Genomic DNA, 27,309 nt, shown 5'->3' on the forward strand with positions numbered 1-27,309 from the left:
AAATCAAATCTCTATTGTCTGGAAACCTGTCAGATGGGTGCAGGCTGTGTTCATAAATAAGCCATATTCATGGTATGGCCACCAGGGGTCTGAGCATATCTGCTCGATATCTTGACCTGAATGTCAAGACCCACTTTTAGGTCCTTAGTCTGGCTCCTGACTGGGCAGAATAAGGTTTGAAAAAACATAGCCATCTGTACCCAAGAATTCTCAGACCACTCAGTTGAGTGACACTGTGGTCACAATGTCTGGGAAAGGAATATTGAAAAAGAGCCTACCAGGGCATCCATCTACCATGTTTCCATAAAGAGGCCCAATGTTACCCTTGCTTTCCAGGTAAGGATCCTTAACAGTTCAGAGAAGCTTGCAACTGCAAGTACTCACATATGTCCATGTTAACACAGAAAGATGGGGCCACATTTGCCAGCTTCCAAATCTCACAGGAGTGTATTCAGTTGGGAGAATTTCTTGGGAGAAACCTGGTCACGAAGACATTTGAACAGGCAGTGTTTAGCATTCCAGCCTCCAGATTGAAAGGGCATAAATACAGGTAAAGGCAATCCTAGGAGGAGGCACTATAGGAAATGCCTTGTACTGAGTGGTTTGGGCCTCTTTTCCATGAACTAGTAACTATAGTGCAAGGAATGGGCGTGGTCTGATGAGCTTAATCAATCGGATTTATTTATTGAGCTGAGGGTTCGGTCATCTCCTGAAGTATATGGGCTGGGTGTAGGGAGAGGTAGGAAGAATCACCTAACAAAATCTGAGCGTTATTAGGACAGGAAGGGGAAATGGTGCTTCAGTAATCAGCCAACGTATACCTAGTACGGTAGCCCGCATTTGGATGTACCTTTTTTTTTTAACCATAATTTTCAATAGATTCACTTCAATTATACACTTTTGTTCTTTTTGATTTTTCACTCATACAGGTTATCCCTGAAATATACATCTCTGTAGTTCTCTTTGCACACATCTTTGATTGATTTCCTAGGACAAATTCCCAAAGTTGAATTGATAGATCAAAGTATATGAATGTTCAACTGGTCTTGATAAATTTTCTTCCAGAAAGTTTGCTTTCCGCCAGTCAATAACCCTCATAACCCTGGGAGTTGTGTGCATGCATGTGTGTTTAATTTTTGCTAATTTGATTGATAGATAAAAATCTGTGTTTCTCTGACAACGTTCCATGGTGGTGTGGAGGGCTATGTGAGGCCACAGAAAAATACATCATGTGGAACTTCATGGAACTTCAATTCTTTCAGATTTACAGAAACTATTGTTTTTACATTTAATGATATCAAGATAGTGAAAAATCCATACAAATTTTATCCATAAAACATGACTCTTCAAAGGGATTTCCTGTTTACAATGGGATGCATCCAACTTCTCTCTCTTCCCAAACTTCCCCCTCATCCTAGAAATGCAGACTCACTTTCCTTTGCATGAGGAGAGCTTGGTAGAAATTTTGAAAAATAATTGCTCTTTGCCAGAATTCTTCATTATAATCACTCATCTAACAAGTCTGTGAAGATGGGAGGAGAGAATGATAGCCCTGAATATAAGCATCTTATTCAGAGGCATGAAGTAGGAGAAAGATCGAATGGACAGAAGATGCTAAAACCTGACATAGGGGGACAGTAATCAAGTAGTTTCATCAAGGACAAAGAGATTAATCCAGAGCTTTAATGGCGGAGCAGTGGCCTATCATTTCCAATGACAGAATCCAAGGCTCCCACCTCCTGCCGTGGGAAATCCCAGCCTGCTATCGACAGTAGATGGGCATGGAGATGAGGCCTGACTGTTGCAGGTCTCACGGTCATAGGGAAACCCTTGTTCATTCTCAGCACAATCCAGTCCACAGACGTTTTGTGGTTATTGAATGTCATTTATCTGATGAAAATGGCTTGAATTGTTTCGTTCATTAGAATCACTTGGTATTTGGAATGCAGTAAGTTATTTCAATGAAAATAAGAAGGAATAAGGAAAAGGCAATATCCATTTAAGTTCTTTTACAAATACCAAAGGTTCTATGAAGCCATCATGGGTAGGTTTTGTGCTTGACTAATTTTCCTAATAATAATAAAATTACTATATTTTCTTCTGGGCCATCCCAAATGTAGGAGTCCCAAAACAGGCCAGTAAATTTTGATGCATGGCAGCTAAATTAAAAATGTATGCCCTCATGGCTCTTCAAAAAGACAAAATACAAAAGAGACTTCAAAACAAAACCACCAAGTACTTTTTACTCAAATGAATACTTACTGTCTTGCTAACCTTTATGTGCAACGACTAAGGAGGTTGACTGCATCCTACCAAATGAAGAGTAGTCTTTCAGGCATGTCCACGGCAGGACAAGAACATGTAAGAGCAGGGTGGTTACATCTGGAATAATAGGATTAATTTTCTCCCATATAAAGATTAATGGATGCAATAGTCTGTGTGGACATTTTCTGTTTGTCCCTAGATCCACTCCTCACCCCACATACACCATAGAGGGCTGATCTGTATGGTCTGTGCCAACCAGAGTCCCCGACCCCCAGCTTATGATTGAGTTTGGAGAGTGGGAGGCCCTGGCAAGGGTGGATGGGAGACATTGAAGCAAAGATATTTATTCCCTAGGAAGGGTTGGGCTGAGGGTTGGCAGTGACCATCTCAGGCTGTCTCTCTCAGCTTCCTCCAGTTCTCCAGGTTCCCAAAGCCACTCATTCCTCTTTCTCCCTTGGGTCAGGGCCTTTGTTATCCACTCTTGCTAGGCCAATGTTGCTTCATCAATCCTCACTGGTTTCCTTTAACCCTATCCCAAGTGTTGCAAACAGTCTCTCCATTAAAGTCTCCATGGTTCATGTGACATGTGTTTCTTGCTGGGACCATGGCTAATGCAGCTCTTGTAGATTCTATCAAACAACATGAGATGTAATTCCATAAATTACACAGGGAAAGCACTCAATTCTCCATAACCCACACTCCAAATGAAAATGAGTACTTGACCAGCCAGTAATTTATCTGAGTTTTTGGAAATGTTTTAATTATCTTTCAGAGATGCCTCTCTTTTATAAAAGGTCATTCTGTTTATGATTTGGTGTCCTTTCCAGTTCTACCTCAAAGGAACAGATAAGTAACACTTGATACCTAAGTTTACTCTCCTCTGAGGCCAAGGGTAGTGGTGTTTTGGAGAGAAGTACCTAATATTCAGGAAAAAATAACATGGCATCCAAGAATAAATAAGTCACTTTAACAATACACATCAGCATTTCATAGAATACGGTTAGTGCCATTAGAAAAGATATTTGCTTTATTTTTTTATTTTTCATAATAACGATATTAGGTGGATTAAGGGAGGTCTCTGGCATTTCTAACTCTAGTATCCAATGAAACATCAGATGTCTTCTCTGTCCTCTCAATGCCTAGCAACTTAACATGAAAAATCCAAAATTACAGAGTTTTTAAACAGAGAAGATATGAATTCTTTACTCTTCTCCTTATAACCAGTCTCAAGAAAGAAAGCAAAATGTTTTCAGATCCTTCCCATATGAGAACACATAGGGCTACTATGAGAACAGGGATATTGAGGGCATTAGGTGTTGGACATAGTCCAAGTTATGCATGGTGAATTTTAAATAATGAGTCTGTCAGCCACAGAAGTAGAGTCACTATGAGTGCTATTAGCTATTAGATTTGTTGTAAGAATTAGATCTCATACAATAGCAGAAGTAAAGGTCTGGGAAGGTAAACTGAAGGATAAGAAATAAGTTACCTATTAGCCCTCTTGAAACACTGGTGTGAGTGGACAGGTCAGAGTTTATTCTCAGGAATATCTGAGAAGACAAGCACATCTAGCCACTGGCCCCCAAAGGAAGCTTATGGAGATGTCTAGGAATCTATTATCTCTATGTTACTGTCACCTGTGTGGATCCACAGTTAGGCATGTGGTATTAGGTCTGGCACTGCTGTTGGTCAACAGGGCCAGCCAACAGAAAGAAAAACTAGAAGCTGAATGGAGTCAGGAAAAGCTGGAATCTGGCAGGCTTCCTATGCTTGTCTATGACCATTTATCTTACCTTGAAACTTTTGTGAGTAATGGCCACTACTTCCTTTCCATCTTCCAGACCTCAGCTAAGTTCCTTGGTTGCCTCTCATTTGGAGCCATTGAGGAGAGGATTCTGGGAAATGTATTTTCCAGATCAACCAAATCAATACACCATAATCCGACACAACTCATTCCTTGTCGACCTGGCATTTATGCACTCTTTTTTAAACAGGCTTAATTTCTAAATAAAGACAAAAACAAAATCATGCTTCTGCCAAGCATGGTACAATTATTTAAAAATATGCAACTTCTCCCACTGAAAGAAGATACACAAAATCTCCTATGTCCCTTTATTTACCTCTTGGTAACATTAATTCCTCTTGCTGAAGAACTCCTATTTTGATAGAATGCAACTCAAATATTGAGATGTAAGATTAATCATTATGAACAAATCTTAGCTGGAGAATAGAAGAAATTGGCTAAATATCTTCTTTCTTCTTTTTTCTTTCTGGCTGTTTTCCTTCTTTCCTTCCTCTATCATCTATCTATCTATCATCTATCTATCTATTTATCTATGTATCCTCTATCATCTACCTACCTACCTGTCCATCTATCCATCCATCCATCCAAATACATTTATATTAAAGCAAGGAGGAAGGATTTATCCTACCACATTTCTTCTTTTTTTTTTTTTTTAATTTTTTTTTCAACGTTTATTTATTTCTGGGACAGAGAGAGACAGAGCATGAACGGGGGAGGGGAAGAGAGAGAGGGAGACACAGAATCGGAAACAGGCTCCAGGCTCCGAGCCATCAGCCCAGAGCCTGACGCGGGGCTCGAACTCACGGACCGCGAGATCGTGACCTGGCTGAAGTCGGACGCTTAACCGACTGCGCCACCCAGGCGCCCCCCACATTTCTTCTTTATGCAACTGGTCATATAGTATAACTGTTATTTCTAACTTCCTTCTTCCACTATTTATTTCATATTCCTTTCTGCCTCAGCTGGTCATAACTTCTTGATGGGTGGGGTTCCCCAAACTTTATGCATGACCATTAATGGAGTCTACTGGTTTGATTTGTTATAGCTTTCCATTAATTTTTATCACAGGTTATAAGAATACTAATAGGCACTCCCAGCTCTGATCTAGATGTGCTCTTTCCTGACCCAGTGTAAGAGTGACTTAATTTCCCCTTGATAGGATCAATTACCCCACAGGAGTAACTTCCCTTTTTGCCTGTTTGGTTCAGTGTCTTGAAGAGCCCAAAGTGGCCAGGAAGCAGTCTTAACTTCAAACTTAATGGATTTGTTGAATCGCTTGGTGGAAGCATTACTACCTTGGAAACTAAAGACTCCAAACCAGCATGCCCTAAAACTATAGGGATGAAAAGCAAAATTTTACTAAGGAGCACTAAGGGGGTAACTGTGAAAGGACTCATTCTCATATCCATCATTTAACTCTTAGACCTGAAAATCTTGGCTATGCATAAAACATCAACCTACATTGGTCCCTGATTCAGAGTATATACTGCATCCTGGAGTACTATATACATATATCATCCCAGTGTTGCCAGCCAGCTGGAACCATAACTGGATCTTAAGTCTTGCCAGGTCAGCTGCTTCAGCATTATCAGGAATATGATAATACTGCTAATTTCTGTGAACACAAGACCATTGTTGCACTTAATTTGCTACAAAATAAATACCTTGGTCAGAAGCAATGGACTATAGAATAATGAACAATCCATAGATGTAAATCCATAGATGATGATTTTGGCAGAAGCACTCTGGGCAAAGAAGGTTAATCCATATCCAGAGTTAAGTGTTTATTCCAGGGAGAACAAAGCACTGCCCTTCTGTGATGGAAGTAGTCCAAAATAATCAGATGGCTGTCTGGTTCCCCTTGGGAATGGGGCCATATTAGCACCGAGGCTGGTTCCTGATGCTGGTAGGTGGAACACTCAGCACCGGCTATAATCAGATCAGCCTTAAAGAGTAGAATTCCATGTGGCTGAGCCCATGAATAAATAATAGCAATAACCAATAAAAAAAATTAAACACAGAAATTTAATCAGAAAGCTAGACCTACTATGACTGTTATTGGATAAGAGATTTATTACAGAGTAAGATCTTTTTTCCCCCAAATGTTTATTTTTGAGGGAGGGGGGAGAGAGAGAGCAAGAGCGAGAACGAGAGAGAGAGAGAGAGAGAGAGAGAGAGAACACGAGTGGGGGAACGGCAGAGAGAGGAGGACAGAGGATCTGAAGCTGGCTCTGTGCTGACAGCAAGGGGTCATGTGGGGTGGAACTCACAAACCGTGAGATCATGACCTGAGCTGAAGTCGGATGCTTAACTGAGCCACCCAGGCGCCCCCAGAATAAGATCTTATACAATTGTGACAAATAATAGGGAAGTTACATCTGGAAAGGAAAGTTGGTGGAACCAAGATGGAGTCACTAACTAGTCTTCCTGAGGCACTGGTGCAAGGTAGACAAGTCCAGGCTTGCAGAGAATCTAAGAGACCTTACTGGGACTATAAAGGGGAAGGTTTTTGATAGGCCTATAGGAAGCTGTGGCCTCTGTGTGGTTCCACATCTATGGATCAGCAGCCAGACATTGGTTTTGAACCTAGGAGTCAGGTCTAGTAGTCAGAAAGAAGAGCTCGATAGAGAATGGAGAAAAGAAATCATAAGCAGAAGCCTTTGGGCACTTCTGAAACTGTTCTCTACATATTTGGCTACAAGACCTTCTGAGAGTAATAACTATTGCTTTACTTCTGCCTTTTTTTTTTTTTAACTTTATTTATTTATTTTGAGAGAGAGAGAAAAAGAACACATGCGGAAGAGAGAGAGAGAGCGTGCACAAGAGAATCCCAAGTGGGCTCTGCATTGACAGCATGGAGCCCAATGTGGGGCTCAAACTCAAAAACAAGGAGATCATGACCTGAGCCAAACTCAAGAGTAGGGCGCTTAACCAACTGAGCCACCCAGGTGCCCCTAATTCTGCTTTTCAAATTTTGTACAACTTCTTGTTTTGTCAACACTACTCTGGAGTCATAAGAGAAATGGGATTCTGGGAAATGCAGTTCCATACTAAGTTGACGTGGCACAATCCTGCACAGCCCCAGAGAAAGAAGGGTGGTTAACCATTCATTCATTCATTCATTCACTCATTCAAACAATAAATACATTGTGCCAGTGATACTCCAGGCACTCATTTTGCAGCTCTTAAAACAGTTTTAATGGAACTTAAAGAATGGACAGATATAAGTAGATTTCAAACACTCAAATCTATAATTACAAACATGATAGTGTAGTGATGGAAAATAGGATGGGCCTGTGAGAGAAAATAACAGGAAGAACAATTTAGATTAGGTGTTCAGAGAGTACGTTCCTGAGAAATGATATGTAAGCTGAACCCTGAAAGATGAAATCTGCAAGGAAATGTTTTCGAGAAAAGGAAAACTAAGACATCTCAAAATGTCTTGAAAAAAGCAGAGTATACTTTCTACCACTTCTTAGCCTACCCTTTGATCAGGAATCTGCTCCAAACAATTTTATTTTAGTCCTTCACTAAAACTCATATCAGGAGTACCATCGCCTCCCACCCCCCACACACACTTACTGTCAAATCCATTGGTGAATTCCCAGCCCTCATCTCACTCATCTCTATCGTTTGTGCAGCTGATCCCCCTTCCTCCTTGAAACACTGTCTTCACTGGGCTTCCAGAATATCAATTTCCATCTCTACCTACTAGAATGTGCTGTGCTCCAAGACATAAAGGGCTTTGGAAGGGCTGTACTCCAAGACATAAAGGGCATCATGTTCATTGCCATATCTCCAGTGTTAAGAACAATGGAGGCACATAGTAGGCAGTAAATACTTGAATGGATTAGAGTTTGGGAAGAAACAGCTAGTGAGGTAGGAAAGGAAAGAAGAAAGAATGTATTTTAGAAGCCATGTGAAACAATTATTTCAAGAAAGTTGTGGTCAGAGGTTTAAATGTTGCTAAGAGTTGACTTTTGGATTTGGCAATGTGGAGGTTCTTAGAGGAGGTTTTGGTGGAGTCTTGAGGTCAAAGATCAGACTGAGGTAGGTTCAAGAAAGAATAGGATAAGAATTAATGTAAGTAACTTTAGCCAGCTGTTTTGAAGGGTGTTGCTCTAGAGGAGACCATAAAATGGACAGTAGCTGGAGGAGAATATGGGAAAGGAGCTTTTCTTATTGATTGATTGATTGATTGATTGATTTAAAAAAGGATATTTGTATCTTGATGAGAAGGGTCTGGGAAAGAAATAGTCTGAATTTGTAACCTGGAAAGGGGATAATTACTGGAATGATGTTCTTGAGGACAAAGAATGGGATTCCACGTGTCAGTGAATTAGTGGTTTCGGACAGGAGCATGGGCAGTTAATGTAACAGCAAGAAGAAAGGATGTTGATGCAGATGCATCTAGGTTGGTAGGTGTGGTGGGGAAAGTCGGTGAATGGTCTGTGATCTATCTCCGTTGCTGGAGTCTCCTTCTCCACCCAAACTGTAAACAATGGAGTGCCCCAGGGCTCAGTCATTGGCTTGTTTCTCCTACACTCATTTGCTAAAATGATCTCATTTAGTCCTATGACTTCAAATATGCTGCTCATTTCCAAATCTTGCCCCAGCCTCTAACTACAGACTCATACCCAACTGCCTACATAACATTTGTATTTAGATGGCTGCAGGCAGCTTAACCTTACTGTATCCAGAACTGAATAGTTGATTTATCACCTCTCTTCCCAACTCAGCTGCTCATCCTTCACCGTGTATATATAACACTAGGCACATGCCTAAACACTAAGCCAAAAATGTTGAAATCAGCCTTAATGATTCTTTTTCTCATCGTTTCACATGCAAGTCATAGACAAGGCTAGCAGTGGCTTCAAAATATATCTGAAATCCCAATACTTTTCACACATCCTGTGATATCATCCCAGTATGAGCCAACATTGTTTCTCACCTGGGTTACACAATAGTGCTTTTATGGTCTCTGCTTCTGCTCTTGTCTCCCTTTAGTAAAACTTCTACCAACAAGACAGAATGATCCTTTGAAAAAAATATCTGATCATGTCACTTCCCTGCTCAAAACTTTCCACTGGTTTTTCCAAAAATAAAATCTAAAGCCCTTTCCATTATAAGGCCCTAGATTATTTGGTCTAAGATTAGCTAACTTATCATCTTCCAAACTTTCCTTTGTTCACTCTGTTCTAGAAATGCAAACCCACATGCTGTTTTTTGGAAGCACTGTGCCAAGCCCACCCCACTCCAGGATTCTGCACTGGCTCTTCCCTCTGCCTACAGTGCCTTACCCTGATATTCACATAGTTTCTTGGTTGGTTTCTTCAGGTATCTGTTCAAATAGTCCCCAGAGACACCTTCTATGGCTACCATGTCTAGAGTAGCAGTCCTTCAACTGTTTTGATTTTTTTCATCATATTTACTTCCTGATATTATGTCATATGTATTTGTTTATTGTCTGCCTGCCTGTTCTTGCCAATGTAAAGCAGGCTCTTTCAGAGCAGAGAGTTGTCTGTTCTCTCCACCACATATCTCCAGCACTCATGCACATAGATCTGTATTCAATACATGCATTGAATAAAAGGGAGTGGTTGAAGAATTTTGAAAAAGGAAATGAAATGATATGGTCAACAGATTGAATGGGGGCAAGAATGGGAGAGGGATGACAAATGGGGGCTCTTGAAATCATGAAGTTAACTTGCAATGAGGTAGAGGGAGTTGAAATAAGAAGAAACTGACTCAAGTATGCCATTCAAATTTGTCCATCCCGATTTTGTTTGAGCCTCAGTTCCCTTTCCCATTTACAAATCTGAATCCATGGCCAAATACTCACTGAATGTCTTGATGCAGAACGACAGAATGCTAAAACCAGAGGTAAACACAGCAATGATCAAATTTGATGCTTTCATCATACGTATGAAGAAAGTGAGCCTCAGAAAGATCAGAGGTTCCCCTCAGAGTTTCTTGGCTTGTTAGTGGAAGGAGGCAAGACAAGAACCTGCTTCAGCACATTCTCATTCCTGGGCTCTTTCTACCACTCCCACCCCACTAGCTGTATTTCAGGATTGTCTTGGGAAAAAACAAAGGTAATTTTAACATCTTGAGAACTTTGAAAGTGCTAACTGTTTTAAAAATAACTTATGAGATTACAAGTTCAAGTTGGACTTTTTGCACAATTTTAATTGTATTTTCGGCTGTGCTGAGAAGTCCCAAGAGAGCACACCCAGTTGTTTGAGTCTTTCTGCTCAGCGGCTTTGAACTGATGATGCGGCTGAGGCATCATTCCAGGGTGGTTAATTTAGGGTTTTTCACTCCCCTCTTTCCTTCATGCCCCTCTTGGATATCTACACAAAGTCATCTTTGAGGCAGGACCTTAAAAAATGGGATTGTGTCAGATATTTTAAGGAAAATGAAAAATAAATCAAGTAATACAAGTAGACCAGACAGACTGGATTAAGGTAAAGAAAACAATTTCTTTTACACTAGTGTAGATTCATTTCATCACATAGCATTAATGTAAATTTTCTCCTTCAAACCACCCAGGCAACAATATCTCATCATTAAGTGTAATAAACACTAAGGGCATTTCCCACCTTTCTACAAAACCACAGCAGACTTTTCCTTCCTTCTTCATATGATGCAGGTTTAATTTGCACAGAATTCAGGGAGTGTTTCATTAATTCATTTAAATAGGTTGCTTGTTCCCAATGAGCTCATCACACAAAAGTACTTAGGAGTCATCCTCTCCTGGTGAGAAGATGTGTGATCTTGACACGGAAGGTGAGGAAAAAAAAGGGGTGGGGGGATAACTCACTTAGGGCTGAAGGCTGATAAGCAGGAAAATACATGGGTAAAAGTGGTATTGTTTCCATTGGCAACTACTTCAATTTCTGCCAAAGTCTATCCTTCCTGAGCAGGAAAGGAACATTCTATCAAGTGGTGTGGCATCTGCCTCTCTTTGGTACACTTTCTTCCTCCCGTGCTACACCCTCTTCTACTAACCTCTGCTGAAGCTTTTATATTTTCTAGGAAGTTCTCCAATAATCTGAGTATATAAAAAAATTATAACCATTATGGATTGAGTCCCCCTCCCCATTCATATATTGTAGTCCTAACTCTCAGCACCTCAAAATGTGACCCTGCTTGGAAATGGGACCATTGCAGATGTAATTAATTAAGATGAAGTCATATTAGAGAAGGGTGGGACCCTAACCCAATATGACTGTTATCTTTATAAAAAAGGGGAGTTCAGACACACACACATGTGAATATTAGAGTTATCTGCCACAAAACTACCAGAAGCTCAGATTCTTCCCCAATGCCTTCTGAGGGAGTCTGGCCTGCTGGTACCTTGATCTCTGACTTCTGGCCTCCAGAACTAGAAAACAATGAATTTCTGTTGTTTGAGCCCAGTAGTCTGTGGTATTTGTTGCGACAGCCCTAGCAAGCTAATATAGGAGTTACTTGGAGAAAAATGGCAAACAGCGTTGATGTCACAGGCTCAGCTCTACCTCGGTCCATAGCATTGAGTGTAAGCTTTCTGAGATGGAAATAGGATCACGTCATTCCCCTACTTAAAACCTTCCTCTTTACTGCACCTACAAGACTGGCCTGATCTCCCTCTCTGACATCATCTCCTGTCACTCTCTGCCTTGTAACTCTCTCCAACCACTCTTGCACCTTGCTGATGTTCTCCCACCACTAAGCACTCATATATTCACATATTTCTTCCTCTCACTTAAATTTGGTTTTTGCTCAAAAATCATTTCCTTGACCACCCTACTAGATAAAATAATGCTCTCTTCACTTATTTTGTTTTGTTCCCCCCTTGGTAACACCCGTCAGTACCTATTTTTACATCTCTATTGCTTTGTCACCATCTGCAAGGATGTCGGCTCTTCAAGTGTAGGAATTGTGTCAGGTTCATTGTTGTATCCTCAAAGCCTAGAGTGGTGAAGTACGTGAAGGAGCTCAATACATACTTGTTGAATGAATGAATGAATGACTTCCAGATACCTGGGGATTTTATAATTTTAAATTTTCAACAGCTTTTTCCAAGGAATATCTAGTTGCTGCTCCCATTTTTCTGTTTCTGTGAGATTGAGCCCACTTCTTATGCATCTGAAAACTCTCCTTCCCCCCCACCCACCACAACCCCTGCCCCTGCCTCCTCTCTCTTTCCCTCTCTCGACACTCTGAGCCTTGGAAGGGCATTCCCTAAATAAGAAAAGATAAAGAAAATGACCTCCCCAAGGAGACTCCCCTCTCTTATGTGCTCCTGTATTCTCTGCAGAGCCTGGAATGCAGTAAATGTTGGTTTAAGGAATCATTAGGACATTGTTTTTCTTCAAAGAACTAAATTTTAGTCAACTAATTTTCTCCAAACTAACCCAGGCACTTTAGACAGACCACATACTTGGCTTAAATAATCTTCCAATTTACCCATCTGTGGTAAGCAGCCACTAGGATAGCCCCCAGTGATCCCTTCATCCTGGTATTTGTGCCTTTACAATCTCCTCCCCTTGAGTGTGAGCTGGATTTAGTAATTTACTGCTGAAGAGCAGAATGGAACATAAGTGATGGGCTGTCACTTCTGAGATTAAGTTATAAAGAGGCTAGTTTTCACCTTGAGTGCTCCCAGTCTCTCATCTTGGCTGGCTCATTCTGTGAGCAGCCAGCTGCTATGTTGTGAAGCAGCCATGTGGAGAGGCCCCCATAAGTGAGCTTGGAAGCAGACTCTCCCCCAGTGGAAACTGAGATGACTGTAGCTGACCCCTAGATCAAAGCCTCATGGGAGATCCTGAGCCAGAATAACCAATGAGCTACTCCAATTTTTGACCCACAGAAAACATGGGAAAATAAAGGTTTGTTGTCCTTGGCTGCTAAGTGTTGGAGTAATTGGTTACATAGCAGTAGATAACTAATATACCATGTACCATGTTCGATTTGTGCTCCTAAAACATCATTCTTAAAGCATTACTAATGTGAGAAATTAACTCAAGATGCTTCTTCCAAAGGCCAATATACATACAAAAGAGGTTTTGTTTTTCATGTCTGAGTTAACTTTTAACATCTGTAACATTTATTTTTGTATTTATTACCTTAAAATTGTAATTAAAAATGGTGGCCAAGATGCAAATTTAAAACTCTCTTGTTTATACATATTATTTCATTTACCCTCATAAAAACCCTTTGAAATAAGGTTCTATCATCACCTCATTCTTAACTATAGAGAAACAAGCATTGTAAGCAACTTGCCCAACCTCATCCAGCTAGTAAGTGGTAGAGCCAGACAGTCTGGTTTCTAAGTCCTCATGGGGCCTTAACCATTAGTCCATGTTGCTTCTTAGACAAAAGGTCAAATACAACAATAAAGTAGGCCAAATAGTCTTAACATCTAGCCTACTGTAGAAGATTCACTCATCCAGGACTACAGTTTTCGTGATCAGTCTTTGATGAATTCTTAAAAGGATTATATTAGATAAATTAGATCATATATACCAAACATCTGGTATTCTACCTGTGCCTAAAAGTACAAAAAAGAGAATATCCAAATGAGAAGACAGATCTTAAATTATCATTGAAAACAAAGCAAAAAACCCTTTCCTGAGAGACTGTTCAAATCACTAGAAAATTCAAAAGTATTCTCTGATCAGACAGACTGACACATTTCAATTGCATCAGTACACACTGACAGCAGAAGATGCAAGGGCTGTGATCCAGCCATGTTTCCACCTAACCTTGGATCTCAGCAGCTACCTGAATGATTCTCAGAGGAAAGGCCCTAGGAATTGTGGAAATAATTTTGAAAAATCAGCTCTCATGCATTGCTGTATCATATTTGAATAAAGAGTGTTTATTTGACTTGGAGCCAGGACACTTGGGGTTGAGTCTTAACTTGGCCAAGAGTTTCATTCTGTGGGTTTCCATCAGTCTGGCCTTGGGAGGGCCGGATCATCCTACCAAGCCTCAGTTTCTTCATCTCTAAAATGGAAAGAGAATAAGGCGGGCCTACCTGCCTTTCAGGTGCTACTCTAAATTTGATGAGCTGAAGTCTATGAAATGACTTCATGAGCCATAGACTGTAAATGTAGGGATGTTTATGTTTACTTTTTGTTATTGGCAGGAGGATAATCCATACTAAATGTAGACCATCTGCATGCCCACCACCTGTGGGCACAGAGCAGTCATAACTCAAATGTACTGCTGCTATGGCGGAGGTGCTGGGGTGAGTCCAGAAGCACGCATGCCCAAGCAATTAATTCTGAGAGAGGTTGTGTCATGTCACCAGCCAAGAACTGGCCAATCTCCAGTGTTAGCGCAAGCGGCAGTTTCTGAAGTTCGGTTGTAACCATCCACAGAGAACTCAACTGTTAGAGTCAAAGTTCAAAGCATACTTAGTGGTTCAGCCACAGAAGCTAAAGTTGGTGCCCACAAGTCCCCACAGAAGAATCCACTCCACAGTATTCCCTGTCACCAGTGTGACTAAGGCAGACCCGCCAAGCTGCCTTCGTGCCACTTACAGCCAGGAAATGATTATGCAATTACTTGTTACTGCCACCAGACAGACATTTGACTTTCAAGGTTAAGGCTGGTATATTAAACCTCCACATTTTGATGAAGCCTTTTAATTTCTTTATTCTGAACCATGAAGAAAAACAGAACTTCACAAAACTGGAAGCTAAAATGGAAGTAAGAGAACTCAACCAGTTAACCTCCTCCCTATCAAAGATGAAGACCTTGTGTGCTTTCAGCTGGGAAAAGGGGATAAGGCTCTACCAGCAGATGATAGGTTGGACACATCAGCCATTCTGGAGTTCACCCTCCCCCAGCTTAGGATTCAACACGGACCCTGGTGTCTAGTAAAGCACAGGGCATCAGGGTGCCTCAGTTGGTTAAACATCCGACTTCGGCTCAGGTCATGATCTCACAGCTCGTGAGTTTTGAGCCTTGTGTCGGGGCTCTGTGCTGACAGCTCAGAGCCTGGAGCCTGCTTCGGATTCTGTGTCTCCTTCTCTCTGCCTCTCTCCCCACTCATGCTTGGTCTGTCAAAAATAAACATTAAAAAATTAAAAATAAAGCACAGGATGAGACTTTTGTGTACATTCTCTTTCTTCACTGAGGCCTCTCAACATCTGAGTTACTATATTTGTGCAGGATTCTCACACAGAGTCGTGACACGGAGGCTTTTCTTTCCAGGAAGCAACTTTATTCATGCAGTCACTGCTCAGTTGGGATTTGTACCCAAAGAACTGAGCCCCGAATGCCACGTGGTGTAGTTTTTTGTATTGCTTTCTTTGTCTCCCATATATGGTAATATACAAACATGCAGTCTGATTAAGTGGTCTCATGTTACAAGGTCTTGAGGGATGTCATGTATGCACATAACCAGGTTGCCTTAAAGCATTTTTTTTTTCATTCCTTAGGGAGGGGACCCTACCACAGTTGCATTGTGCCTAGAAACTCTGGAACTCTCTGACAGAGCCAGAGTCTAGAATGCTTTAAATTTTGTGTAGGTCTTGTGTCGCTGTTTCCCTAATCCTGATTGATGGCATTTAACTAGAGACAGGATTCCTTTTTGATCTTCTTTCTAGGATTTGTCCATTAGTTACAATAAGGTACCTTCCAAAGTCTGCCAGAGGTGAGTACATACCATTTCTCATCAGAGTCCACCCAATCCCAGAAAACTAGTTTCAGTGAGAAATGAAGTGACTAATGGACTGACTCTAAATGATTATGAGCTGGGTGAAAATTCCATTTTCCTAGTGAAAATAATGTGGAGCTATTAAACTCAACTTCTGAGATTGTTTGTGGGTTTGCATATTAATCTTCCTGAACACACACCTTTTATTCCATCTATAATTTGAATAAGCTCAAAATTAAACCATGCCTATGAAACAAAGCATTAGCTCCAATATTCAAAATAAAAGCTGAGTACTTTACAGTTCATAAAGGGAAGGAGACTTCTTGAGTACTCACCATGTGCCAGGCTCTTTGCTGGCATCCTTTTCACATGTTATGGTTTATCCTTCATATTTATTCCTTTATTATAGACAATTGATTTCAGAAGAGTCAATGGCAGAGCTGGGGTTTGAACCCAGATCTGATGGATGCTAAAACTCCTACTCTTCCTAGGATATCAAATGGCTGAATTTCCTTCCTGGAGAGAATAATTTAGAATCTGCAGAGTTATGCTCCCTAATCCAATAAATGAGCCTGAATTATGTTAAAGGAATTCAAAGATTAGTATGGCAACTACCCAAATCTGCCAGCAAATCCGCCTGATGACAACAGTGATGATAATGATGACAAAAATGGTCCAGGACAGGTCAGGCATTCTTTCACTTTATAGATATAACCTCAGTTGAGTCTCACAACCATCCTGTGAAACAGGTGCCATCTTTATACTGATTGGCTGAGGCCCTGTGTGGCCGGGATGGGATGTGCACCCATATGCAGTCTGATGTGTGGGGCCAAGCTCCTACTGCTCTTCTATACTGCTGTCAAATAGAGCAAGCACCAAGAGACTAATTCTAATTATCCACATATTTAACTCAACTACTTGATGGAAGACAAAATACAGGAATGTTATAAAGCATATGTTCCCATGTCAACGAATAAACAATGGGGGAATGAATTCTCAATGGTGGTGAGGATGGTGACAATTTGATGGCAGGTCTAAGAGACACGAAATGTTAATATGTCGAAGAGAAAAACCAGACACCAAAGACTCCGAGTAAAGAGCATGAGCGCTGGATAATGCACTGTACTACAAGGAAAGCGGGGGATTTTGTATTTCTGAGCACAGTTGTGCTGGTGATGTCAGGCACATACTACTACAGTGTACTCCTGGAACAAGCCTTTCCTGGCCCTTAGAACAGGCTCCCACCCTCTCCTGAGCCAGCCTGCCCCCACCACTGAGGACAATCCTCAGGCCTGCTCTGCCAAAGGAAACTTGCCTCCGTGCCTTTCTGGTTTAGCAGTTTGCTATTTTCTGTGCAAAATTTGAATCAAGACAGAAAAAAAAAACAAAAGTCAATCTCTGACATAGTCTCTCTAGGGAATATGTGTTGGAGGTTTTCTTTTACAAGGCAAAAACAGGCAAATGTTTCTAATAGTAGTGGCTATTCAGGCTCTGAGGCCGTACTGCCTGTGTTGGAACCTCAGTCCTGACACTTACCAGCTGTATGATCTGGGTCAAGTTGCCACCTCTCATGATGCCTCAGTTTCTTCATATGAAAAATGGAGATAATATGGGGTTCCACCTTCTGGAGTTGTTGTTAGTCCACACAAAGCATTTAGAAGTGTGGCACACAGTGAACACAGCAGTAGATATTATTTGCCACTACTTGAGTATATCTTGTAGGTTCATAACTTTCAGATTTCATAAATCTGATCAAAATTAGGGCTTACATTCCCTTGTTGATTATGAGGTAGATGTTGAATTATGGAATTGTTCAATAGACTCTTCAACTCTCAAGAAATCAATGTAATGCAAGTAGTAACTATTTTATTGACATATTTACAAAATATTACAAACTGAAATACCATTCTAATTCACCATATTACACAATGGCTGCATACAGGCAAGACAAAGCATATGGAAGAAACGTTTACTTCTGTCTTTGGTATTAGAAATCTACACAAATCCGCAGCATTTAAAATTTCCAATACAAAGTATTAAACACAGACAAAGATGTAATTGGCAATGTCATGAAAAGGGGCTCTAATGTCCTCTGCTAGGAAACCCCCAGGTCTATGAAATGCAACAGGAAAACCAAACACCATTTGTAAGGGAGGGAGTCTCTTGGCTAAAATAACAATAAAAGAAACAATATAGGCTACAGTACTATACATAGGAGTATTTCAATTTGTGTGAAGTGACTTTCTCCGTAACAACATTTGGCTGACAGTAACAGACAAAACATTCCCAAGACACAGGATCGCAGGTAAGACTTCATAGGAAAGAATCCATTCTGAGAGTACACCTTGAGGGTATAACTTTACTGTACAGAACATTTTATAAAATTCATTTTTGTGATCATTTACACATATACAAAAACTTAACTGGTTTTAGCAAATAATTTTTCTAAAACACAATCACAGTTTACATAATTCTGAGGTAAAGGTCCTGAATCTATCTTGAGAAGTCCTAGCTCACGAGGGTCTCTGAAGGGGGATATGTCCTACTGAACATTAAGTTATGACATTAAAGTGGGTTGGGGAGAGGGCAGGTCACACCTACCTACCTCATTTCAGAGATGATCCAGAATTTCAGAACTGAATGTCCCTAGTTTGGCTCTATTAAATTAATGCTTCTCATATTTTGTTTGGTTGTCTTCAAACATGAAACACTCTGAATCTTGTCAGAACAAGACTTCTGCTACGGAGAAAATATTTCATCAGCAAAGGGCCAAGTTAGTGTCTTAACCTGACTGTCTTGACTAAGGACTCTGTATGTCCCAGGAAGAACATATTTAACGTCCTCACATAAAAAGTAAAGGCTTGGTCAAATGCACTGCAAAACAGATCTTCCCACCAGTAAGCAGACACCCCCAAGGGGCCTGCAGGTGGGAAGATCCTAGTAAAAGGCTGGGAGCCCACAGTGAATAAGACTAGAAAAGTCTTAGTGACCCTCCTGTCCCAGAAATGCATATAGGACCCAGCTGGGCTTCCCTTTCAAAATCCTCACCAAAGTTGTCTGTGCTACTGTAAATACTCCAGGAAAATGTGAGATTCAACAAATATGTCCTTTTTTATGGGGGGGGGGGGAGCTTATGTTAATAGATGTTGCTTCCATAAAATGACTTACAATCAGTTATAGCCCTTGATCTGTTTCTGTAAACAATGCCACCTTTCCCAGGTTACTTGAAATTACCCAGAACATACCCAGCCAAGATTATTTCATAGAGTGAATTACACATTTCCAAAATAACTCTATGAAATCATGAAGGCTGTTTAAATTTAATATGAAGACACTCTTTTATGTACTTTTTTTATATGAAGAAGTTTGCAAATATAATCAGAACATCAAATGAATAATTAAAACCCCTCTGGGATATATCACTTATGAAGCAAACCTGAGCATTTGCCTCCTCTGTTTTATCATGAGTAACATCTGGGGGTAAAAGTGTCTGCCAGGTGATGAGTCACCTTGTGAGGCAATTTAAGACAAGGAGTGCTGGACCTTTCCCGGAAGCTGCCCAAAAAGCGAGACTCTGATTTTTCCTCATGCTGGGAAAAGCAAAATTAAACTTCTGCTTCTTTGTACCATCAAAGATTCTGGTGAATGGCACGTGAGAAGAAAGTAAATGTGTGTCCACCATTTACTGATAGCTGGCGTTCATGGTGCCTGACCACACATGGTAAAAAGAAATACAAACCAATGTGTTTGCAGGGCTCTTTTGGGGAAAAAAAAAAAAGCTTTTGGCTGTGCCCTAGTCCCCGACAATGACAGACTGGCAGGCTGTTTCTTGCACAGCTCTAGGCAAGCCATTAATCTGTCAGTACCAGCATCTTTAGAAATCCCAGCATTAAGACTTAGGAGGGGAAAAGGAGGGAGGATGTTGAATAGCCAGAAATGTGGCTTTTTAAACACTTCAGTTAATTCACAATGCTGTGCAGGCTTCTGTTTATCCCTTCTCTGAAAGTTCTGGTGCAGGGTGTAACACTGGAGTGGAATTTATTCATCCTCTTCCACATACGTGGATGGAAACCAGCCCACCTAAAAAAGAAAAGCAACCAACATAGCAACATGACTTCACATCTGGCATTTCAAAGGGCTCTACAAATAGAGCATTTAGTTTTTATAACACCCCGATTAAACTGGGGTTTTATGGCCACTGTAGGTAAAGGAGATTGATTTAACTGCCCTAGAAGCCCGACAGAATGAGTGACGGAGACAGAGGAATAAAAGAAGCCTAAAGAGTGTTCTAATGTGCTAGCACACAGACAAATATGTAAATTAAGTGTACTAAGGGGCTCTACTATTTAACGCTTCCTATTTCTGCTATAGAACAGGATACAAAGGGTACTATGTCCCCATTCTTTCCAATTTAGATCAGCAGCTCTTATAAATATTCTATGTTCCACATAAAATTTATGCTCTGAGGCTTATGGACTAAAAAGAACGGAAATGTTCCTGAATCCTTTTCCAAATAGGAAGCCATCAAACCTGCCTAGGTGAACTTTATTTATGCCACAATCATATTCATTCAACATCTTTTTCTTGAGTGTCTATTTTCAGTGAGGAACACCACCACTCTCCAGAGTCTTGGCTCTGTGGGGTGAAGGCTTCTCCCCAGCCCCACGGTGGGTGCCCATGACAGCCCGGTCCCCTTCCTTCACCCGCACAAGCACATCGAGAGGGACAGCTCACCCTGCCATTTACTTCTCCTCTCCACCAGCCATTTGCACTCATCTTCGTGTAAATCTTCACCACGTCTCCTTTCAGCAAGGACAATTCTCGCATGTCTCTGGCACAGAAGTCATACCGAGCAACGGCGATGCCCAGCACTTTCGGACTTAGCACTGGAAAGAAATGATGGTGAGTCAGCAGTGATCTGTGGTCCCACGACCACCAGAACCTAATCAGATGAATGTTATAGATGCAATCCAAATGCACAGCCATGATTTCACTACAGACTAGTGATAATGATGGAGGACCTTGAAAGCAGCAGAGTTGCTGTTTCAATTCAGTCTGGTGTGGTCAAGTTCATTTCAGGCAGTTTAAAGAACCGCTGTTCTGTTTCATTCTTCATCAGAACCCCAAAACAGGGACTAGCTTTTGTTAAAAAAAAGAAAAGAACCTAAAATTACCAGCATGCATTCCCTACGGATGGCACAATGATCTAACTAGAACCTCTAAGGTCAAAGGTTTACATTTTTATCTCATAATCTCTCCAACTAAGACTTAAAACAACCAAATGCTTTGCTTTGAAATTCTCCTATTGAATCCATGTCATTGTCATTACTTCCAGTTAAAAGGCTCTTCCTTCCCCAACCAGCCCTTTTTGGTTAAAACTTCTTGGGGACAAACTCAATTGTTGCTTCATATAGAGTTTCACTATGTGAAGAAGCTTCAGTCAAGTTTCACAGAAAGAATGCATAAACACCATCAATTTATCCTCTTTCTTTCAAACAAATACTGTAGGTACAGAAAACCTTTACTGAAGGAATGAAGTGCTAACTTACTCCTTGTCCTAACCCACCCTGCCCTGAAAGAAAAACTCTATTCAAGCTGTACATTTTTTCTTCTCTAGTGTTTTATAACACATTTCATATTAACTTCTCTACCTGTTGCTCCTTGGGGTTATAAAGTGTTTTCAATTATATGTGCAGTGATTCTGAGAATCACTCACCTGGGAACGGTAGGACTTTATAAACCTTAAATGGGAGAGGAACACAAGTGTAAGAAAAACAAATGGGAAATGCCATCCATCTGTATTTTTAACAGTTCCTGGTGCCCAAGCAGCTGCGGTTATGACCTGCATTACCCTGGAAGAGCTTGCCCACATGGAGATAGGGATCTCTAGCCTATTATTCAGGGCTCTGCAATGACAGGGTTTTTTTTTAGTCTCCAGGTGTCCATCATAAGATAAACGAATAGCAATGCTGTAGATTTCAGAACTGTAAAGGGAGTAAAAATGGGTCATTTTATTTTACTGTTCAGACACAAACCACTTTAATAGTTTTCTTACTGAAAACCGTCCCATTACCGGGGCGCTACTCTTAGAGTTGGCGCACATAAAGACACCCCTGTGACGGAAAAACCAATCGTCACCTTAACTGTGTGACCTTGCACAGGTCTTTTAACCCTTGAGGCCACACTTTTCTCACCTATAAAATGAAAACTCTATGCTAGATGACATCCAAGGTCTTTCTAGTACTAAATGTTATGATTCCATTGGGACTTACAGGTTAATTTTTAAAAATCTGTAAGAAAACATACTTGACCTAGCCATAATGTACTCCCCTACATGTCACATCAACAGCCATTAAATTCTCAGACTAATGACTGAAATCAAGACCAGAATGCCCACACACAAACTGATGGGCACAGTCATCCTTCCAAGCAACATGAAATATGTTTTACTTTTATATTTGGAGACAAAGTTGGGATTGGGTTCTATTTATTTTCTTAATGGGAATAAGTAAGCATTGGCTTTTCTCAGCTAAAATTTCTTCTGATCCTCAAGAAAACTAATGATTTTATAGAGTGCTTCATCTCCCACTTTATACTTTCAGCCCTCAACCCTTTCCAACCTCTCCCCAAAAGACAAAACAAAAAATGTCTAACGGAAATACATAACACGAGCACACACACAAAACCAGGAGAGTGAAATGTCATGACAGACGGTGACTATGACAGAGAAGAGGAAACTGCATGGTGGGAATGGGACTCTAGGGACTATTTGTGAGAAGATGCATCTACATGAGAAGCTACACATAGAAGTCAAAGTATTTTATTTGCAAACAGAAGCAAGTTGAAAAGACATATAAAAGCAGTAAAGCAGTACCTGACCAGAAAGGAGTAGAAGAAGGGGGAACAAAGCTGTAGTCTGGAGGAGTTACAAAAGAAAACCCACAGAACAAAGAAGGGGCTTAGAGAAAGAAAGAAAAAGAGAGAAGCAAAAGAGCATTTAGGTAATGGCAAAAAATCTCAACACGGCTATTTCGTTGTCTATAATCCTAAGAAAATGGTCACATCAAATTTGGAGTATTAAGCTTCACTTTCACCCACTTCTGTCCTATCACCATTTCTAAATGAAGGACAAGCCAGATTTTTACATTTTGATTGACACTAGTTCTGAAATTTAGAGCTATCCCTTTAGCGGTGAACACAGCATACCCACTCTACCATGGTGCCATCTTTGAACCCCTCCCATCCGAGGATGGCCTTCTTTTGATGTGATACACAATTCCCACTTTGCTACACCAGTGGAAAAGAGGAGACTAAATTCTTAATGTAAAATATGCTTCACATCAAAACTGATATAAGCAAGTAAGAGCCTATAGAGTAGGGTCAAGGAAACATGCAGAGCCCATAGGAAAGTCAAGCAAACACTCATACAATTTGTTAGAAACCATCCCCAACCCCTAAGCAAGCATGCACATGCTAATTTATTACCACAAATAAAATGTAAATCGCTTCAAATCTTACCATACCTGGACAAGTAAATACATCCGGAAATTTTGGGAATGTATGGAAAAGTTCTATGCAAAAACTCTACCCTCAGAAGCTTTTTAGTTTACTTTTAATAATAAAAGCTAATAATCATCAAATGGTTCTGAAGTGTTAAATGTCCTGCTCAATGTTTTATATTCACTATTTAATTTAGCCATCACAACAATTCAAAGAGGAAGGTACTAATACCACTTTCCTTTGATATTTTTAGAACAACCTAGATTCAAACCTAGGCAATATGACTTTGGGGTCCAGGCTCATAACTGCTGCATTGCTCTGCATCTAGCACTCTGCTTTAGGTACCTCCATAAGCAGTTATAAAACTCTACCTGTCAATATCATGGTGCCATTGCAAAGGAAAAGAAAGGCATGGTTATAAATTTTCTTCCAATATTTATTCTCCCCCTTCATCCCTGCAATAGGTTATCTGGCCAGGCCAAGTTTGCCCAAAAGGAAGACTTCATCTCTCTGTCTTTATGCAGGTCTATGCAACTATATGACTAAGTTCTTGCCACTACGATATAATAAGCAAGGGTGTTGGAAGGTGGCCTGTGGTACCTTCCCTGGCAGGGCAGCTGGCACATGCATTCACCTTTCTTTTTGGTTGTTCATTCTAGCCTGCTGTATGGAATTTACAAGCTACCATCTGGGTCCGTGAGAAGAAAGGCCTCGCTTTAAGGACAGTAGCTCATGAGCTTCAGGGAAGCTGGAGTTCTGAAGATTTTATGGAAGAGGTGACCTGCCCTTTCCCCCAGCCTTGGTCTGGCCACTTCCAGGTTTTTATGAGAATGAGAAATAAATGTCTATCCTGTTTAAGCCAATGTTTTCTCGGATTTCTGTTACTTGTACCTGGACCTAATCTAAACTGTAACAAAAGTTTCTATAACCGAGGAGGAGATGAAAGTGGGCTAAACAAACTGCAATGCGTCCATATGACCTTGCAATACAGATTGTCTCTTTCAGACCATTGACTGATTTGATAGCCACAGAATTCTCCCAAAGTTAATACTCTTGTCAGGAAGGGCTTCTTTGATACCTGGGAACAGTCGTAACTCATTAAGGGGATCCTCAGATCCTATTTAAGTAGACTGGCCGTGGGAATTGGAGGAGATTCAGTTGCTCTTGCAACCATGGACTATGGATCCCTCATATAAGACACTTTCCTCATGAATGTCCTTACATATTTACTTTTAACCTACCCTGAAGTATATCCTTGTTGATAATCAAGGCTCTCTTCTAATCCATTACATCTCCCACATTACATTATTTTTGTTTTAAAACTCAGTGATACATGCCATTACAACTAATTTTACAATATGCTCAATTCATTTATTGCCATGCAACATAACTGGTTTAATTTCCTTGAGATGTTATACACACTATTAGAGACAAGAGGGGATGCCATCTCTAATGAGAAAAATGGCTCACATGTAACTGTATCTTGACAATCTGCAAGATTCCTATCCCATGTTTGTGAGAACTTAAATTAGAACCCCCATTCAACACATTCCTTCTGGCAGGTACTAGAATTTTCTCCTTGGACTGCTTTCTAAGTGTCCATCCTTCACTATCTCTCTGGGACTATTTATCCATAAAGTAATAAAAGAAGACTGCATTTCTCCAAAATTTCTAATGAAGATAATTTAAGTCAGCAGTCTGAACTATAACAAGAGATAAGTTAGCTCTAGAAGGAAGATATAAGAAATCAATGAAAACACAATTAAATGAAATTTAAATAATCTCAATAGGTAGATACATTAGATCAGATAACCTGTCTCTAATTTAAAAATATCTAACATTCCTGAAGTGATATGGATAATGCCTCACTATGCAGAGTGAACTTGAATCTGTTTCAGATACACAGTATCAGTGTGCTACCTTCTCTCTTATCTAACCCTCAAAGCCTTATAAGCACTGGCACTCATGTCAAATAGCTACAGTTGGAATCTTCCTCAATCTTATCTAAAATATTATAATCTTAGCTGAATGGTAGCTATTCCCCCAGGGTTAGGCCTTGGCTCCTCTACTGGCTTCAATGGGAACTAATTTTTTTCCCCAGTGAAGGGAACAAACAGATTTTAAGATATGCCTTGGCTCCTCATCTGAATTCCAGTCTGTGATTTCAGATATTTTCATGACACTGCCATGAAGGACAACCACTATCTCCGATGCAACCTGCCTGAAACCAAAGTCATGATCCCCCTCCCCATAACCTAGCTCAACCCTCCACATTTTTTTTTTCAATGACTCTTGTGTTCTTTGCAAACTACCCTTGCAAAGTCAGTATGCTTTTTGCCTCTTCCTGTTCACTCTCTTCTTCCTCCAAAATACGAAGTTATTCCTTCACCAAATTCTCAGCTCCATCATTCCAACCCAGGTACTTACGCCATTTCTAAACTAAGACAACTGCCTCCCAGTTGGTCTTTTTGCTTTCAACATTTTTTCCATTCTATATGAAATACTGCCTCTCAGCTACTCACAATAGACAAAGATTCATCATTCCTTTTCCCAGATTAGGAAATCCAAACTCTTGCCCTGAATTCCATGGCTACTTATAGTCTGGCTGTTTCCTGTCTTTCTAACCAAATATTCCATCATTTTCTCATATAAATTCTTTACCCCTAGACCAGCGGTGGGCATGCACACCAAGGCCCTCAGTATTGGTTTCTTTCTCGAATGTTTCTCCTCCATCTTGCCTCTGCTAACCTTAACCTCCTTGTCTCCAAGGCTCTGCTCAGGCCCTTTCCAGGAGTCTTCCATGACCAATCCCAACACTTGTCCTCTTCCCTATTCTTTCTAGTCATCTCTAGGCACTTACATCGTGGCACTCCCTGGCTCTACCGTTTAATTATTGCATGTGCTCCTGTGTTCTATCTCCAAAAAGTTGTTGATTCTGGAGAGCAGAGGCTAACTCTTACACTGCTTCTGCTTCTCCACAGGATCGGGCCCAGTGCTAAGCACTGAAGCTGCTGAATGGACAAGTGTCTCAGCAGGATATTTAATTTTGCAAGCTCCTTATGTCTCCTCCTCCTATTCATTTAGCTCATCTTCTGCACACTTAACTGCTCAAAAAGACCTCCAACAAAAGCCAGCACAACACAAAGAAAAGAATGTGAAATATTTTCAGGTTTTATTCCCCAGGATCTCTGAGAACCATAATCTATTGATGATATTCTTACAATAACTAATTTTTTCTGAGATGCTGAACAGCTATTAAATACTGTACATCTCTTGGCATTAAGCATACTGTATGCCTGAGGAATCCTCTTAGGGGTAAAAGGTTAATAAGTTTCTCCTACCACCCAGTGTATAGCTTTCAGCCAAATATTTTAAAAATTGGTAGGGATGCTTTCTAGTTTTCTATACATCGTAGCATGACTTACTGTTGCCATTCTTCCTATACATTAATTTTCACTGCCTTTGGGTCCTTAATTCTCAAAAGCTGCCAAAATAGCATCTGAATGTCTTGCATCTACAGAGACAAGAGTATAAAACAAAATGTTTCCCTTGGAAAGTATGGGTTTAAATATAGATGTAAATGATGTCAGAATAAAGTATCTGATATAAAATTTTTTTTGCAGAATGGCTTAACCTGCAAAACATATTTACATCCTTACCGAGAACATATCCACCTATTTCAAAACACATATAGAAATACATGTTTTCTTCATCAAACTCCTTCTCTCATACCAAGATGCCGCTAATTGAAGAATTATTGGCAGGTGCATATCCTGGAATGGAACTAGAAAGAGCCGAGTAACAGTGTATTCAAATGACGATGTTGGGGGAATGATTATCTCCCATTCCTTTCACTTCCTGGGCTCATACTCACTTCACCACCTAGTATTATAGATAGCCTATCTGCTAGTACATCACATCATTTTGGGAAGCTTCTTGAGAGAAACAACTCTTTTTATTCATATCTGTATCCTCTGAGACAATGTTAAGTCTATGTTGAGACCATTATCATTGAGTAGTCATTCACAAACTGCAAGCTTTAATTAAGGACCTAACTTCCCTACTTTCTCAAACACTTTGAGCTCCT

General features: G+C 40.4%; 1 protein-coding gene across 2 annotated transcripts in view; it reads right to left on the minus strand.

Moving 5' to 3' along the window:
• Positions 1-17,571: 17,571 nt before the first annotated feature.
• VAV3 (vav guanine nucleotide exchange factor 3) overlaps positions 17,572-27,309 on the minus strand; it is a 355,073-nt gene continuing 345,335 nt past the window's right edge. The window contains exons 26-28 of one of the 2 annotated variants that reach the window (XM_086717723.1): positions 22,597-22,680; positions 20,457-20,608; positions 17,572-19,802 (exon numbers count right to left, since the gene is read on the minus strand). In XM_086717723.1, the coding sequence (XP_086573849.1) occupies positions 19,761-19,802; positions 20,457-20,608; positions 22,597-22,680 (278 nt within the window). In that variant the 3' untranslated portion in view covers positions 17,572-19,760. The remainder of the gene's footprint in view (positions 19,803-20,456; positions 20,609-22,596; positions 22,681-27,309) is intronic. The other variant, XM_086717722.1, reaches the window with a different exon arrangement.

The sequence above is a fragment of the Puma concolor genome, chromosome C1, assembly GCF_028749965.1.
Source record: "Puma concolor isolate L17-30 chromosome C1, mPumCon1.1.hap2, whole genome shotgun sequence".
Lineage (NCBI taxonomy): Eukaryota > Metazoa > Chordata > Mammalia > Carnivora > Felidae > Puma > Puma concolor.